This window comes from Schistocerca serialis, chromosome 7 (assembly GCF_023864345.2).
Source record: "Schistocerca serialis cubense isolate TAMUIC-IGC-003099 chromosome 7, iqSchSeri2.2, whole genome shotgun sequence".
In the NCBI taxonomy this organism is placed as follows: domain Eukaryota; kingdom Metazoa; phylum Arthropoda; class Insecta; order Orthoptera; family Acrididae; genus Schistocerca; species Schistocerca serialis.
Window position 1 is genome coordinate 398,399,314 of NC_064644.1, and position 16,772 is coordinate 398,416,085.

At 43.3% G+C, this 16,772-nt stretch overlaps 1 protein-coding gene across 2 annotated transcripts in view; it reads right to left on the minus strand.

Annotated features, from left to right (window-relative positions):
* Positions 1–2,659: 2,659 nt before the first annotated feature.
* LOC126413330 (trinucleotide repeat-containing gene 18 protein-like) overlaps positions 2,660–16,772 on the minus strand; it is a 71,707-nt gene continuing 57,594 nt past the window's right edge. The window contains exons 3-4 of one of the 2 annotated variants that reach the window (XM_050083237.1): positions 13,660–14,626; positions 2,660–4,368 (exon numbers count right to left, since the gene is read on the minus strand). In XM_050083237.1, coding sequence (XP_049939194.1) covers positions 4,262–4,368; positions 13,660–14,626 — 1,074 coding nt within the window. In that variant the 3' untranslated portion in view covers positions 2,660–4,261. Of the gene's footprint in view, positions 4,369–13,398; positions 14,627–16,772 lie in introns of both variants that reach the window. The other variant, XM_050083238.1, reaches the window with a different exon arrangement.

Consider the following 16,772-nt stretch of genomic DNA (forward strand, 5'->3'; position numbering starts at 1 on the left):
CCTGGGAAAGTAGGTAGTTTTGAGAGAATTTTGGAAGAAGTTTGTTACAGGACCCCAACTAGGGGAGTCAGTGCAAGGATGACATGGAAAGAGGATAGAAATAGGCGCATACATCCACGTTCTGGCCATTGCAATGGAGTCAATGATTTGAGCCCATCCAGGACTGCACTAGTCACACACTTGCAGATTAGTGGTGGCAAGCAGGGGCTACTCATGAGACATTTGTTTATGGTGAGCATCTTTGCAGCTCAGCACGTTAGTTTTCCAGGTTCTCTATCACACTCTGCAGCATGTTCTTTCAACCTCCAGCAGCACCTGTTCACCTAATGCATGTAACATACCATTACAGTTTCATGGTTCACACTCTTTTCACCCAACATAGAAACATTCTGGTAGCATTAATATTGATACAGAAAGGGGAAGGTGTGATGCAGAGTGTTCCAACCCTCATGCTGAATTGGCCATTAGTACTTTCACGGTTTTCATATGTGTGTGTTTCAAATAGATGTGCGTTCTATTTATTTTTGTATTTAAATGTCAAATTACGTCTGTTTTTTTCAATAAATCCATTGTCATGATGAATAACACTTCATATAAATTAGTTTCCTTGGTCACTTAAATTTTGGTCTTTTCTGTGGGGTATTATATTTTATTTATTTCACTCTCACTCTTCCTCTCCCCCCCCCCCCCCCCTCCATCTCTCTCTCTCTGTCATCCTGTCCAACAGACAGTGCCAAAGTTTACCCCGATGTCTTGACACCACAAAGACGCCTTATTAATCCACGTGATGGAGGTTTCACCCTCCGATATATGTTGCAGAAATAAATGTTACTTTTAACTGTAAACTTCTTTCATTCTATATAAGTCATGGTAAAGCCTAACAAAAAAGTTTGGACATAAAATTCACTAATAGATGAGACTTGTTCCCCCAACTCTTACGAAAAATAAAATTATAGAGGCATTTTCTCCTCTCTAAAAAGAAACAGCAATCACCAATATAGCAAATAGAGTACATCAGTTACACAAAATATATAAGTACAGGGTTATTACAAATGACTGAAGCAATTTCATAGCTCTACAATAACTTTATTATTTGAGATATTTTCACAATGCTTTGCACACACTTACAAAAACTCAAAGTTTTTTTAGGCATTCACAAATGTTCGATATGTGCCCCTTTAGTGATTCGGCAGACATCAAGCCGATAATCAAGTTCCTCCCACACTCGGCGCAGCATGTCCCCATCAATGAGTTCGAAAGCATCGTTGATGCGAGCTCGCAGTTCTGGCACGTTTCTTGGTAGAGGAGGTTTAAATACTGAATCTTTCACATAACCCCACAGAAAGAAATCGCATGGGGTTAAGTCGGGAGATTGTGGAGGCCATGACATGAATTGCTGATCATGATCTCCACCACGACCGATCCATCGGTTTTGCAATCTCCTGTTTAAGAAATGCCGAACATCATGGTGGAAGTGCGGTGGAGCACCATCCTGTTGAAAGATGAAGTCGGCGCTGTCGGTCTCCTGTTGCGGAATGAGCCAATTTTCCAGCATGTCCAGATACACGTGTCCTGTAATGTTTTTTTCGCAGAAGAAAAAGGGGCCTTAAACTTTAAACCGTGAGATTGCACAAAACACGTTAACTTTTGGTGAATTACGAATTTGCTGCACGAATGCGTGAGGATTCTCTACCGCCCAGATTCGCACATTGTCTGTTCACTTCACCATTAAGAAAAAAATGTTGCTTCATCACTGAAAACAAGTTTCGCACTGAACGCATCCTCTTCCATGAGCTGTTGCAACCGCGCCGAAAATTCAAAGCGTTTGACTTTGTCATCGGGTGTCAGGGCTTGTAGCAATTGTAAACGGTAAGGCTTCTGCTTTAGCCTTTTCCGTAATATTTTCCAAACCGTCGGCTGTGGTACGTTTAGCTCCCTGCTTGCTTTATTCGTCGACTTCCGCGGGGTACGCGTGAAACTTGCCTGCACGCGTTCAACCGTTTCTTCGCTCACTGCAGGCCGACCCGTTGATTTCCCCTTACAGAGGCATCCAGAAGCTTTAAACTGCGCATACCATCGCCGAATGGAGTTAGCAGTTGGTGGATCTTTGTTGAACTTCGTCCTGAGGTGTCGTTGCACTGTTATGACTGACTGATGTGAGTGCATTTCAAGCACGACATACGCTTTCTCGGCTCCTGTCGCCATTCTGTCTCACTGCGGTCTCGAGAGCTCTGGCGGCAGAAACCTGAAGTGCGGCTTCAGCCGAACAAAACTGAGTTTTTCTACGTATCTGTAGTGTGTCGACCATATGTCAATGAATGGAGCTACAGTGAATTTATGAAATCGTTTTAATCATTTGTAATAGCCCTGTACTTATGGAATGTCAAAAGTATGGAGGCTACACTGCTGAGCCTACAGATCTGTCAGTTAACACTGGAGCAGTCACAATGTAATCATCTTACTAATGTTTCACCGCCCTAGGTTTCATGGGATCACAGTTTCTCTGAACGAGTCTGACTTCTTCTGTTATTCACAGGAGATACTGACTACTTCTGTAAACAGCAGCTCTTGTAATATCTGCTCATTCAGCAACTGTGACAATGATTCAGCACTGTCTGAAATATAGAAGGTTGATGTGAGAAATTAACTGAAACAACCATTTGTAACACCTGATTTATTTAGCTGCAATCCAAGTATATACAGAAGCAGAAAACTTCATACCAAAAGAGGAACATGTATTTTCTGCAAAAAATGTCTATACAGCTGTATAATAATCTCTGTCCAACTTCCATTAACATGTGTTTATGTATTTACAATGGGCATAATGTGTGGGGTTTTGTATAGAAAAAGCGAAATAAAGAAAAATGTAGCTGCAATGGCAATAGCCATGCATTAAAAGTAGAACTTAGCAGATTCTTAATTCAGGAACAATAATTATTATGCTCTGTAATCAGTCTCAAATGTTAATGACTTACTAAAACTTGATGTGATCATGTACCACCTGCTCCTCTCAGAGACACATACAACACAGATTCACATTAAATACAATCATAAAAACCAAACATTTACTCCTGATGACATACATTGACCACATCTTTTCACACTGACAATTTCAGTCATGTTTAACAATGTAGCTTCCAGGTTCAAAGCTGTGACTATGTATAGATTCCTTTAAAATGGTTTTGCTTATTGTAAATCTTTTGACAAGGTAACATTGCTGTATAAAGGCCAGAATAGATGACAGACAGTACAAGCAACACAACTAAGATGCTGCTACAGAAATGTGAATAATTTTCACTATTATTGGACATGTTAGCCATTGTTACCCGTTACCATGTGGAAGCAACTAAGCTGCTAGCTGAAGGGAAAAATACCAGAAATTAAATATTGAACATGTTTTCTCTCAGACAATATTTTCTGGCAGAGCAGTAAATCATTCTACAAAATACAGAAATTACCCTCAAAGATGGTTTGTGAAGGCTATATATTCAATATGAAAATTTCCATAATAGCTTCTAAAACTATTTTCTTTCATTGAAAGATGTACATAAAACGTTAGACAACAATCCATGAACACGCAAATATGCTTCTGTGAATTACGAAAATAATGTTATTCATTATGTATGACTTGACATCGAGGGATTGCTATACATATCAGTTCAGTAAAAAATGAAAGCAATACAATAGTATACAGCTATTCATGAATTTGTACAACATCCACGTAGTTGTTGAGCACTATGTACAATCAATGCAAATAGCATTTCACATTGTCTTCTCTCTCGATGTGGAAATATTTACAACAGCTCGGAAGCAGCCGAGAGTTTCGAAACAAACTCATTTCGCGGGCGAAAAAAATCGATCAGTCTTTCTGTTCTCAATTGTCTTATTTACAGCCTCAATCACACACTGCAACCACTTTAGCCAAACGTTCTCTCGCATACCACTGCTCTCAGGACGATACAGTAATCGACTGCTTAAAAATAATAAAAAATAAAGCGATCCGGTCACAGAACGAATCACGCTGACAACGGTACAACGAAAGCGAATAAATATGACACTGTAAACAGAGGACAGCAACAACGCGGTTTCGTTTAATCTTGTCACTTCTCACAGCTCACTCGCGCCAACACTGCAACTTTCTCGTGGTTGTTCAACAATGCTGTCACTGCGAATTTCCGTTAGCAGGTGGCGCATTTGACGAAGTTCCCAACTGCAGTGTGATCTGCGGCTACTCTGGTCGGCTGGCTTGGCAGCTGGTGGACTATGGTTGGCAGTCCTGCGGTGTGGGACTCTGCAGCAGACTGGCCATCGGACGTCTGCAACGGCGGCTTGCTCGTAGTGTTGCCAGAATGCTGCTCAGGCGGTCCTCTGGAATCAAAAGGAACATGGAGTGGTAAATGTTAGGAAACCAAGTAGAACAGCAGAGATGACAGCAAAGGAAAAAAAAAAGCACAGTAGAGGTATAGTGTGTGTGAATGCAGTTTCTATGCTGAAGGCAAAGAAAAATGACATACAAGAGTCGAACGTTAATGTATAAAACAAGAGGGAAGATTTTTTAGGCAATAAGGGAAACAGACACAGGCACACAAAGGAAAGTTGGATTGACAGGAGGAAAACAGAACGAGGCAGCAATCTACAGCATCAGTGGAGGAAAACGAAGTACAAGATAAGGGAAAGAGTAGAACCCCGGAAAAGAGAAATTTTTTGGGAGAAGTTTACTACCAAAAACAGAAAATGGAAGGAGATGTTATGAAAACACACAGAGGAAGTACCTAGTCTAAAGAATGCCACGTATGGAGCCTCAAATAAATTAGCTTTAAATGGAAAGTTCAGATGAATAAATATGACTGCACCGCCAACGAAAACAGAAGAAACGTAAGTGTAACTGACCAATGCAAATGTGTAATGGACACCAGCGACACCAAGTAGTTAAGATTACACTCAAATTTCCCAATAGTGTTTACCGGGATCCTGTATCAGTAATACTAATGTTATAATAACACCATCTGCAGTATTGCCTGTATCACACGGAGGATACTTTTGTGTGTTAGTTACTGACCGCTGAAGAGGATTGAGCAACTTGTTACAATTATCTTCTAAGAACTTTCAAGTCATTTACTTTCTCTATAGTTTCATGATCAGTATCTTCATATAACGACTAGTAATGCGGAATCAAGTGAAGCAAATAAAACCAAAAGTAAACAAACAGACTACTATGACAGGAGCCCTATGCCTCATTTGGGCAAAGGAAAGCAGGAAGGAATCAGTAGTGGTCTTCTTTAAAGACCTTAAAGTAGTAATACACTAAGTACAACACGAATCAGGATAGCTAGATCTTAAGCCAGCATCCCGCTGTACTGTATGAGTTCACTAAGTAGTTCTTTGTACCACTCAGTCGATAGGCAATGGAAGTGATGGAGCAGAACGTATCGATTTGGAGTCGAGGTGGCTGAAATTCGGCAATAGCTATTAAACTTCCTGAAGTGTCGTAAAATCCTTCGAATGAAGGTGTGACCTTGTAGGTGACTTCAGCGAATACATAAACTTTAGTTTCAGAGCGCCTACATGATCGGTAAGTAGAACTACAGCTACTGAAAATGAGTGCTCATCATTTACATTGTGTGCAAAAAGAAATGGCGGGGCGGATCCTGGGTATCAAACTCAGGGACGGGGTTAACGAGAGCGGAATGCCGATAAAAGAGACCCCGAAAATAGTTACGGTGCTGAATGGCAAATGGCGTGGACTGTAGTGCTGTACGATTCCAACAGGTCGAGCAATGAGGTGGTTCATTTGACACACGAAAGAGGCACTGGAAGACACCAGAAGAGATTTCTCAGTGAGAAATGTTGGAACGTTGCTGACGTGATAGCACAGATGTGACGTGGAAGAATTTGGAAGAGGCCGCCATCAGCTGCCGATAAATAATGCTCTAAGAACAAAAACGTAGGTGAACAGAGAATCAGGACTGTTTGCCGGTGATCAGATTGCTTGGGACACTGACTTCCTCATGTAAGATGACGGCCAGCTGGTGCCAGAATTCCGGGACGAGGAACGCGACTCCGGCGCCAAGTGCGATATCTGCGGGTTGACTGAGAATGTTGCGTAATTGGCACTCGTCGGCTGCGCCCGCTTCGGCGTGTTCTGCTGCTGAGGGGTCGGGGGTTATCTCGGCGCCAATTCCGCCATGCGCCGCTCAGGTCCCCAACATGGCGAACTCCGGAGCATCGCTCCAACTTGATGACCCTCTTCGACCGCCGCAGACAAGTCAATGCTCTAGGAAAAGCTGAACTGCCTCTCCGATTATTTTTCACACACGCAACCGAACTACTGTTGGCAGTAGCAAGAACGGTTAGGTTATTTCCTTTCACCGCTGAATAGTACGATCACGCAAGTGCAGCTTGGTTGCTCAGGTGACTGAATAACGCGAGGGGCGTTCAATAAGTAAAGCAACATTTTTTTCTCTACCAGTTTGGTTGAAAAATTTTCGAATTTGTTCTGGGACATAGTGGAATATTCCAGTTTCAACCCTTATAGTTTCATGAAGTTTGAAAGGGGGGGGGGCGCTATACGTTGCCTTCAAAATAGCGTCTGCAATGGAGGTCCGTTCCAAGCAGACGTGTCTGTTTTTTTGGCGGTAAACCAAAGCATCGGAGATATTCATAGGCGCTTGCAGAACGTCCACGGGGACCTGACAGTGAACAAAAGCAAGGTGAATCGTTGAGCAAGGTGTCTGTCATCATCGCAACAAGCTCGTGCAATCCTGCTGTGAATCCTGCAGTGTTGGAACGTACTGACACTCAGAGAAGATCGACGGATCACAAACACCTCGTTGCTGAAACTGACATATCTGCTGGCAGTGATCCCACACACGTCCGCCAATTGCGGCACTAAAAGACTTGTGGCCGCATGGTTCCTCGGCGCCTACCAGGAGAGCGTAAAGACCAACGAAGGGCCATCAGAATGAAGGATGCACTCCACGTCAAGCAGTACGTGGTTGATGGACAGGTTATTGATGCAGAAAGACGTTGGCACCGACGACGACCAGTAGAGTGGTTCCATATGGGCATACCGGCCCTCCTTATAAGACGGCGTACTGAACGGAGATTAAGTTGAAAAAGATGGTTTTGTAGCCAGAACATTGGGGAATAATACGGTGTATTTTAATCCTGAATAAAACCTAGTTGCTTTCAGGAAGAAAAATTTATTTATTGAACGCCCTTCGTATTATTAATGTAGGTTCTGGCTTGAATTCACATTGGTCAGAGGTTTGTGTGTCAGTATGTGGAGCAAGAATGAATTCACAAATTGCGGTTATGATTTAGCGTCTGCTGCAGAATATTGCAGAGCAAATTAACGTATCTGCCGAGCCGGGACTAACCCGGATTTCTCCCTTGTTGCGAGCGGTCAGTGTAGCCACTTCGGCTATCCGTGCAAGATTCCAGGACGCCCCAGACTCAATTTTTCCTGGTGTGTCTACATTCCCTAGATCGCGCACTATATTCCCGCAGTTCTCGCACGGTTTGACACTTTTTTCATATCTTATTGCCGTCTAACGGCATAAAATAATGTAAGCATGTGCAAAAGGGCATCGCTTTGGACTACAACGGCTGATTCTTATTAACTTCCAAAAACCACTTAAGGGGCTCCGGAACGCCCTATACTTGCAATGTTAAAATAACGCTTATAAATTACATCTTTCCTCACAAAGTATTTGAGGTAGGAAGTTGAACTTTTTACAGATTATTTATTGGAATATGGGCTACAACTTAACACAGGGATTTTACAAAATTTTAGTTCAGTTATTAAAGATGATTTTTTTTCAATTGTAATGAAAATTCACAACATTTTTTAGCAATTTTTTATTTATATATTCAAAAATATAGTTTTTTGGAAAAAGGCTGTGTTAAATTATGCAGAAGGTACTGTGTAGCATTTACTGAAATTTTGAAACAAATATGTTTGGAAGATCCTTAGAAAACATGTAATTAGTATGAGAAAATAAAAGTTTTGGGAATCGAGCGACAAAGATTGGATTAACTTTTTAGTGCATTACAGGTCCATAGGATGGATTATCTTCATCCTCTGCAAACTCCTCCTCCAGCTTCCTCTTGTTCCTCCTCCTGTTTACCCTTGCTTGTATTTCTAGACTCTTTACAGCCCTGTCTGCAGCCCGAAGGCGTTCCTTGTCTAAAGCAAGCATCGCTCGTTGTTGTGTTCGTAGATTTTGCTACCATTTTCTTGAGTTGCAGTTACTGCAACACTGTTCCAAAAGGTGGTCATGTATGAACACTTATCACATTTCAGTTGTATTTCACTAGCAAGTCCTACGTTCTTTACTATGGAGAGTTCCAGACCAACTTCACTACAATGAATACATCTTACACAGTTTGAAAAATTCCTTTGAGAACCGACATATCAAATATTTCATTCACATCCGATTCGCCCATAAAACATTCATAGTTTTCATTCATTGAACCAAGCTACTTCTGTGAAGTATTTTCTTTCCCACTTTGACTGCTATGGGCAGGTGTACTTGAGAGGTTAGGTTCACTCACTTGGTTATCGTCTTTATTGTTTACAGTAATAACACGTACCTTTGGCTTTCCAACATTTCTCCTTTTCTTAAAAGCCTTCAGAGGATTTCTAATAACTTTACTTTTACTCATTATTATACTTCAACAAAACAGAGACTCAAGAAACAGAATTGATTACGAATATTTTCGAGATAACGACAGAGCAAATAAACATGAAGCAATCGACAATCACATCAGCGATATATATTGAACCATCACAGGTTAGCCACAACACATACTTTATCTCACATCACTAAAATGTACCTGATGAACACGGACGTTAATAATAACACCATTTGACAGCAGTTTAACAGCGTCACAGTGGGTCACGCCCATGTAGAACACATTTCAAAAAAAATTTAAAAATAGTTGTAGTCTTCGGAATTGAATAAATTATATATCTGCAGATTCAGAAAACGCAAAAAAGTAAAAATTGAACTTTTCATGATTTTGAACCTTTCCGGAGCCCCTTAAGCGACGTAGATGTGATCGCAAAAGTCGGGAAACACCTCATACATTTTGATCCTGAAGGTATACTTCAAATCCAGCACATGTTGCCACTTACGTCTACCGCAGAATGGCGAAATTGGAAGTATGTCATTTCCATTTTTTTTAACCACTCCTCCGACCTTAGCTGCACCCTCCACGCACTGCAGGTTAAACGTCCGATTGGCTATAGGTGCACTGTGGCAAATTCGTGACTAGTCGGAAAGAACCACACACATCCTGTCACCCACTGCCCTATATCCGTGTTTTGCCCACTGCTGCTTTGCTTTGTGTGTCTTGAGCAATAGGGTTTTACGTGGTAACCGTCTATAGATCTCAATTTTATGCAGCCCCCTTTACAGTATTCGCTCAGGAACTGGACGAGATGGACTTGAATTCACCTACAGTAAGGATTTATTGGGTTTGTCCATGACAAGATGTGATAATTGTCTTCAGCCCCTGCTGGTTGCTACCTCTTTACAAGCACTGTTTGTATCAACAAATCGGGAGACTTCATTTACAGTGTCATGTGCGCGCCCGAAGATTACCGGTGCTTTCTGCGATTGTCATGTCTCCATGGCGATTCAGCACACTGTGCTGATTCCGTGTAGCCGACTAATACGTACACACATACACCATTTCACTGCCATGGTAGTCAGGGGTACAGCGACCAGTGTGCTCTTTAACGAAGCGACAAATCTTGTTTGTTGAGCGTACTAACCATCTTCAAGGACAACGGTACATTTAAGGCCGAAGTGTAAATCGTAATCTCAGTGTTGCTTCGACCCGAGCATGTGTCATGAACTGCTCAAAAATACTGCTAGTATTTGTTTATAATCCATCTCGTATCTCAAGACAAGTTTTAAATTTACAAATTATGGCGCAGTTGCTAAACCTACGAGATTTCATTATTGGCATTCTTGTAGATTTTTCCCGAACTGAAAGCTATTGTATGTTAAGCCGATCCTCAAATGATGGGTCAATGCGGGCATATCGTAGAACTTCGGTGAAGATTGCATGGTAGGAGAGGTAGCGGGGGGAAGTATCGCAGTGCGGCCGAACCCTAGCCCGCAAGAGGTAAAGATCCCGAGTTCGAGTTTCTATCTAGCACACAATTTAAATCTGCAAGGAAGTTTCAGTATTCAAAATCCTTTAAGCTTGCTACCAAAACGATTTTGTAGTTCTGTGCGCACATCGAAACCCCGGTACACGTACCCAACTGTAAGTTTCGCAAGACTTGTCATATTACGTTTACAGGGCTACTATTTCTGGACGATGTGGCGTAAGGAAATTTGAGATGATAGGTACGATGGAGAGAAGCGTCGCTTTCGTTTGACCTGACCTACTTCCTCGAGCGCTAAGTGGGGCAGAAAACAAATATCTTAAACGACCAAATCAAAAGCGCGAGAAGCAACTTGAGAACATCTGCGGAACTTCGGACAGAAGGGACTATTTCTCTTTCAGAGTAGGACATTTCTGATCCACGAAGCAAGAGGAGCGAGTTTACTGCCGCCTTCATTACTGTGAACTGGTCAGGCGGACACGATTTACCTCCAGTCGACGACGGTTTCGGAGAGAACATAAGCTCATGTTGTATAAGAACGAGGAAGGAAAGCGGCCGCATTCAGTTTAAAGGTCCATTTATTTCGTGTTTGTTTCTCCAGAAGAGAATTCGATCAAAAACTACACTTTTCTTGGACTGAAAAAGTCATCAGTTTTATTTACCAGGACTTATTCACTTTTATAGCCATGCTGAAACTGAGGTTTTCGTAACTGAAGCAGAAGTGCTGACGCCTTTACGGAAGGGGAGGAAATACGTCAGTTTTACTAAATATATGGCGTAAGGTGTGAAACTGTGCAGAACAAAAATTCTATGCAAAATAAAATAATGGTTATTATTGACAGTAACTAAAATCGCTACCAGCAGATATTAAAGAGCAGACGATCATATGCGGGATGACATTAAGGACTTAATATATACTGAATGAAAGGAGGAAATGGTGTATGATCACAGGCTCCCACAGCTGCAAGACCTGCCAGTGAACAGTTCAGCTTAGCCTGAACTTTTAGACAAGGGAAACATGGTGAACAACTTAATTCTTGATACACAGAATATTTTTAAATGAATTACTTTTTAATCACGAATTATTGTTTTAAATTGGCTGGAGACATGACTGTCAAACAAACAAGAATTGTTTTAACTGACAGCTGTAACACATTGAGATAGTCTGCTCTTTAGGTAGTAACACGATTACTTTCTGCCATAAAAGTTAATACTAAGACTTGGTTACCGAGGAATAGTTATCGTTTTAGTTACTGGGAAACGTGCTACAAAGGAAAGACGTCCAGTATCAGAATCTGGAACACAACTGAGGACAACAGGATGGCCACCCACAACGAAATGGTTCCTACCCACGTACTCTTACGTCCCAAATGACTGTTTTATAAAGAAAAAGATACAATGCAGTTTAGTAAGGAAGTTACTGTTTCTCAACACCCTTGTTTATCAGACTATTTTCCATTCAGAGAAGGATGAATAACATCAATTTAAGAAATAACTTAATATTACAGTTTGCAGTATGAAAAGTGTTCGAACGCAAAATGTTCTGCTGTGCTGATACACGATGAAAGAAACGGCACAGTTTTCGTATTGCTGAAGGAATTTTCTATTCTGTAAGAAGCACTACGTGCGTGATGAGAAAGTAACTTCCTTGTTCTGTACTGCATCATACAGATTTATTGGTAATTACTGTTTTTCTATGCTATCAACTGGCGCTAAAATAAAGGTGCAAGCATTTAGTAGAGTGGAAATGTTAGTTCATACTAGGACCGTAATTTGTTTCGGTGGAGAGTGATTCAGTTACTCAACGAGTTCAGACAAAATCAATACTGGTAGCCACATGCTACAGTATCACTGTCTACCCGCCGTTCCCCATTCTGTACCCAACAAGGAGCTATTAGGCACCAGACAGGTGAGAATGCCATCTGCTTGGTCTTCGCTGTCCCTTACCAATGACCTGTTTCTTGTGGACTGGTAACGTGGTTACAGTGCTTATAACACTGATAGATTTGTCGTCGATTACATGGAACAGTGCTTATATGATTTAAGTTCTCTGCGTGGCACACCTCCCCTATCTCAGGATCCAGCAACAAGCAGGTGTTCTCCCAGCTTTGTTTGTGCAGCTAGGACTTCATGTTGACAACTGATTTCACTGTGTCATGTTTCTAAAAGGAAATTTAGGCAAGAAACCGACAATCTCAGTGCAGAGAACCATTCTTCATACCGACTGGGTTTATTAAGCAGCACAACGGTGGCTCCACAACCTATCTCTTCGAGCAGTCTGTTTAATACCTTTATCCAAATTTCTTAAGTTTAGGTTTCTTACGAGACTGATTGCTTGTTATTAATTATGAAATGCATTTGCAAACTGCAAATACAATTGGAAAACTACTATACGATTTGCTGGTAACATAAGAAAATATGTGCCGGACCGAAATTAATCCAGATTTACCATTTTACGCGAGCGGGCGCGGTTGCCTTAACTGCTGCCTTAGGACGGACCCAAACTTCCAAATGTTCTAGTCATCTGGTGTCTACGTCTTATAGTACTCGCATATGAATCATAACTCCCACACAGGGAGGGACTTCGTTTTACTCGTCACATTGCCTTGTCTTGGAGTGAGAAAGGACAGTGTGTGTATTTTTCAGAGCATGCATTTCTGCTAAATATAGACAGTCCCCTACCGTATTTATTGTTTGAGTTTTCTTGTTTCGCGAGACGAGCTTACAGTACACACACTGCAGTGGGATATACTGACCCTACCGGTATCTCTAGTATCATTTGACTCGGTATCTTCAAGTTACTGGACAGAACATACGCATCGAAATCCAATATGCCTCAAATATGCGCCATATCAACAATTTTAATTACTCATGACGTCACATTCATTGAAATCGCCAATCACTACAAAACTAAACCTTTCAACCGAAACTCATCCTCAAGCTACGCTACACGGTCTATAAACGCAACCCGCAGTTCAAGAAATACAAAAGCAAATCAATATTGTCCGTTTTCTATCTACTTTCGCCCTCGTATACGTCACGAACTTCGCCAACGTCCAGTATCAGTAGAGTAGATCTATCGCTAATTGAAAATTTATGGGAAACTAAAATGCGTCTTCTACAATGTCTATTTTTTCGTTGAATCACTCGTCACAGAAATAAATTGCAGGCCAGTTTGAGCCAACCTTATTCGAAAGGCAACTAAAGGACTTCTCTAGACAGAATGTAAAGAGAGTGAACCCAGAACACCAATCCACCACATAACAGCTTCCTACCTTTCAGTCGTCTCGCAGACGACACCATCCAGTTGTCCAAGCAACGCTTCCCAGTACATCAATCAGTTTTGCGACGGGTGAACCGACAGCAGTTTTAGCCCGAGTCCCAACGAAAGCGCACAACGTGAGCTGGTCTCCGGTCTTCTGACGATCGAGCGCGGCTGTCGCTTCACCAGTAAGGCCCTTCGGTAACCAGGTGGTTCCAGCTGGCAAACTCTGACCACGAGTCGAGCTTAGCGTGAAGGGCGTCTCTGAACTTACCGGCGCCCTGGGCAGGCCCAGGCCCGGCGCCGGCGGGGACCGACGCTGCCGCCACCGCCGCGGGGGCGGCTGCGGGGGCGGGCGTCGCGACGACGGGCGCCCGCCGCACCAACGCGTAGTTGGCTCCGCCGTTGCTGTCCCAGTACTCGTGGCCGCCGCAGCGGAAACACACGCAGAACTCCACTCGCCGCGAAGGCTCTTGTGGTCGAGCTGGCTCGGCGGTGATGGTGGTTGTTGCTTTACTGTCACTAGCGCTGGAAGAACAGGATGTCATGGGCGCAGGGGAAGAAGAGGGTGCAGAGGAAGAAGCGTTAGAGGCAGTGGAAGAAGAGGATGCGGAGGAACAAGTGGTGGAGCCAGGAGAGGAAGATGATGCGGAGGAAGAATCGGACGATGAAGCTGGCGTCGCAGAGGCGGGAGACGAGGTGGACGACGAAGAGGAAGAGGAGGAGGAGGAGGAGGAGGAGGAAGATGTAGCGGAGGATTCGTCTCGCGGATTCGCAGGTGGGAGAGAGACGCGGAAGGAGAAGGTGTCGTAGAGCACGTAGGCTGAGGAGCACGCCACCTGGTTCTCCACGTAGGAGCACGGCTCGTCCGTGTACGTCTTCCAGCCGTCCGCCGTCCAGCGCAGCTTCACCTCCTTGTGGAAGTCGAGGTTGCGCACCTTGACTGTGCCCGTGAAGACGCCCTCGGCGTCGCGCACGATCACATTCTCCAAGGAGACGTTGCCCGAGTCGAGCCGCTCGCGGAACTGCAGGTAGTCTGAGGCGGGCTGCGCGAACTCCGGCACCCAGCGCTCGGGTTCGGAGGCGGTGACGGCGGCGGGCGAAGAAGCGGCGCTCGTGACGGAGGCCGCCTCGTTGGCGGCGGCTGCTACGGCGGCGGGCTCCAGGTCGCGCATCACCTGCGCGAGGAACTGCATGCTCCACGTGGGCGGCGCATTTGACGGTTCGCGCATCACTCGCACCTGCACAGCCAGAAGCAACGCAGCTTTAGTCAACGCCGCTCTGGGTTCCGCCGAACTTTTCATTCAGCTGGACAGGAGCATGTGAAGAGGAAGGTGCAGGCCTTACAATTCGTCCTTAAATTACTTGAGCTCAAAACGGGCGCTGGGGGAGGGAGGGAGGGAGGAAGAGGGGGCGAAGGAGGAGGGGAAGAGGGGAGGGCGTGGGTGAGGGGTCCATCAAAATCTTACCAAATCTCATTTAAGGAACCTGGGGCATGAAGATATCACGTTTATTTTTTTCAATTCACAGAATATACGTTATTATAATGGGTAACATTTTGTTTTATAAATATAGTCCCCGAGCACAGGTAATATTACAGTGAAACTTTACTGGCAAATTAAAACTGTGTGCCGGACAGAGACTCTAACTCGGGACCTTTGCCTTTCGCGGGCAAGTGCTCTAGGAAAGTTTCATACCAGAGCACACTCCGCTGCAGAGTGAAAATTTCATTCTGGAAATATTACAGTGCCCACCTATCTATAAGTCCGAACTGAACTGACCGCTTTACAGGTGTGCATGCCAGGCATTCCCAACTCTAAACAAGTGCCGCGTAGCTATCAGATTTCATCCAGGAAGTTCCCCGCCAAACCAGTCTAAATCGCTGCGTGCCAGTCGCGATATTCTGCATGGAACATAAAGCGGATGTTATTCTGTTCAACATGAATTGGTATCAATCAAAACTTTCACGAAATGTATGTTACGCGACATGCCCGCTAAACACATGTGCGAGCAAGAAGTTAATCGTTTGTGGAAGGAAGGTAAGCTGAGGTTCACCCACAAGAGTTTTCTTAGTGGTTATATAAATCAAGGGATTGGAAAGTAACGCGACATAATCGTAAGACTCGAAGGAACGTACGAACAATGTTTTCTCATCTGCGAAGTAAGTGAAAGTTGAACAATATTCAGTGCATTGTATGTATATGTTGTTGTGGTCTTCAGTCGTGAGACTGGTTTGATGCAGCTCTCCATGCACCTACATCCTTCTGAATCTGCTTAGTGTATTCCTCTCTTGGTCTCCCTCTACGATTTTTACCCTCCACGCTGCCCTCCAATACTAAATTGGTGATCCCTCGATGCCTCAGAACATGTCCTACCTATAATACGCCAATTTTTTAGGGATCGGTCAAAACGGTCAATAGCACGTTCGTGATGCCTTTTGATCCGCCCGTCCATCCAGATAGTACACACTGCGCAGTACCCCCTCTATGGTATTGATGTTTGAATTCAACTTCAAAGTCTCGCGACAGAATAAAGCCGCATTTTGTACTTTACACCCTGTGACTAGTGTAGCTGATAGTTTCTTGTTCTCATTTATAACTTAAATTAAAAACTGGTGTGGACAATTTAACTACTTTTCTCAGTATTATACATGCAGTAATACGGTTCATTTCTCCGATGTGCCCGATATTAATACAAGTTACAGAACTAAAGTTCAGGCAATACCTTTATTTATTGCATTGCGAGTCAACCACCGCTTCCACAGGAGTATTTTGGACAAAATTAGTGTTTTATGCTTTGGTTATACGAGTACAGATACTGAAACTGTAAGTAGGCTGTTTAGGTTTTTATATTGGTAACGCCACGTAGCGCTCTGTATGAAAATCACTGGCTGTGCTGTGTGCAGTCTGTGGCTGCTTTGCATTATTGTAATACTCGCCACTGTAGCGCTGGACAGCTGGATGTCAACAGCGCGTAGCGTTGCGCAGTTGGAGGTGAGCCGCCAGTGGTGGATGTGGGGAGAGAAATGGAGTTTTGAAATTTGTAAGACTGGGTGCCATGAACTGCTATGTATATTATGATTTTTCAACACTATTAAGGTAAATACATTGTTCTCTATCAAAATCTTTCATCTGCTAACTATGCTTATCAGTAGTTAGTGCCTTCAGTAGTTTGAATCTTTTATTTAGCTGGCAGTAGTGGCGCTCGCTGTATTGTAGTAGTTCGAGTAACGAAGATTTTTGGTGAGGTAAGTGATTTGTGAAAGGTATATGTTAGTCAGGGCCATTCTTTTGTAGAGATCTTTGAAAGTCAGACTGCGTTGCGCTAAAAACAAAAAACAAAATTGTGTGTCAGTTTAAGCACAGTCTTGTATAATTGTTCAAAGGG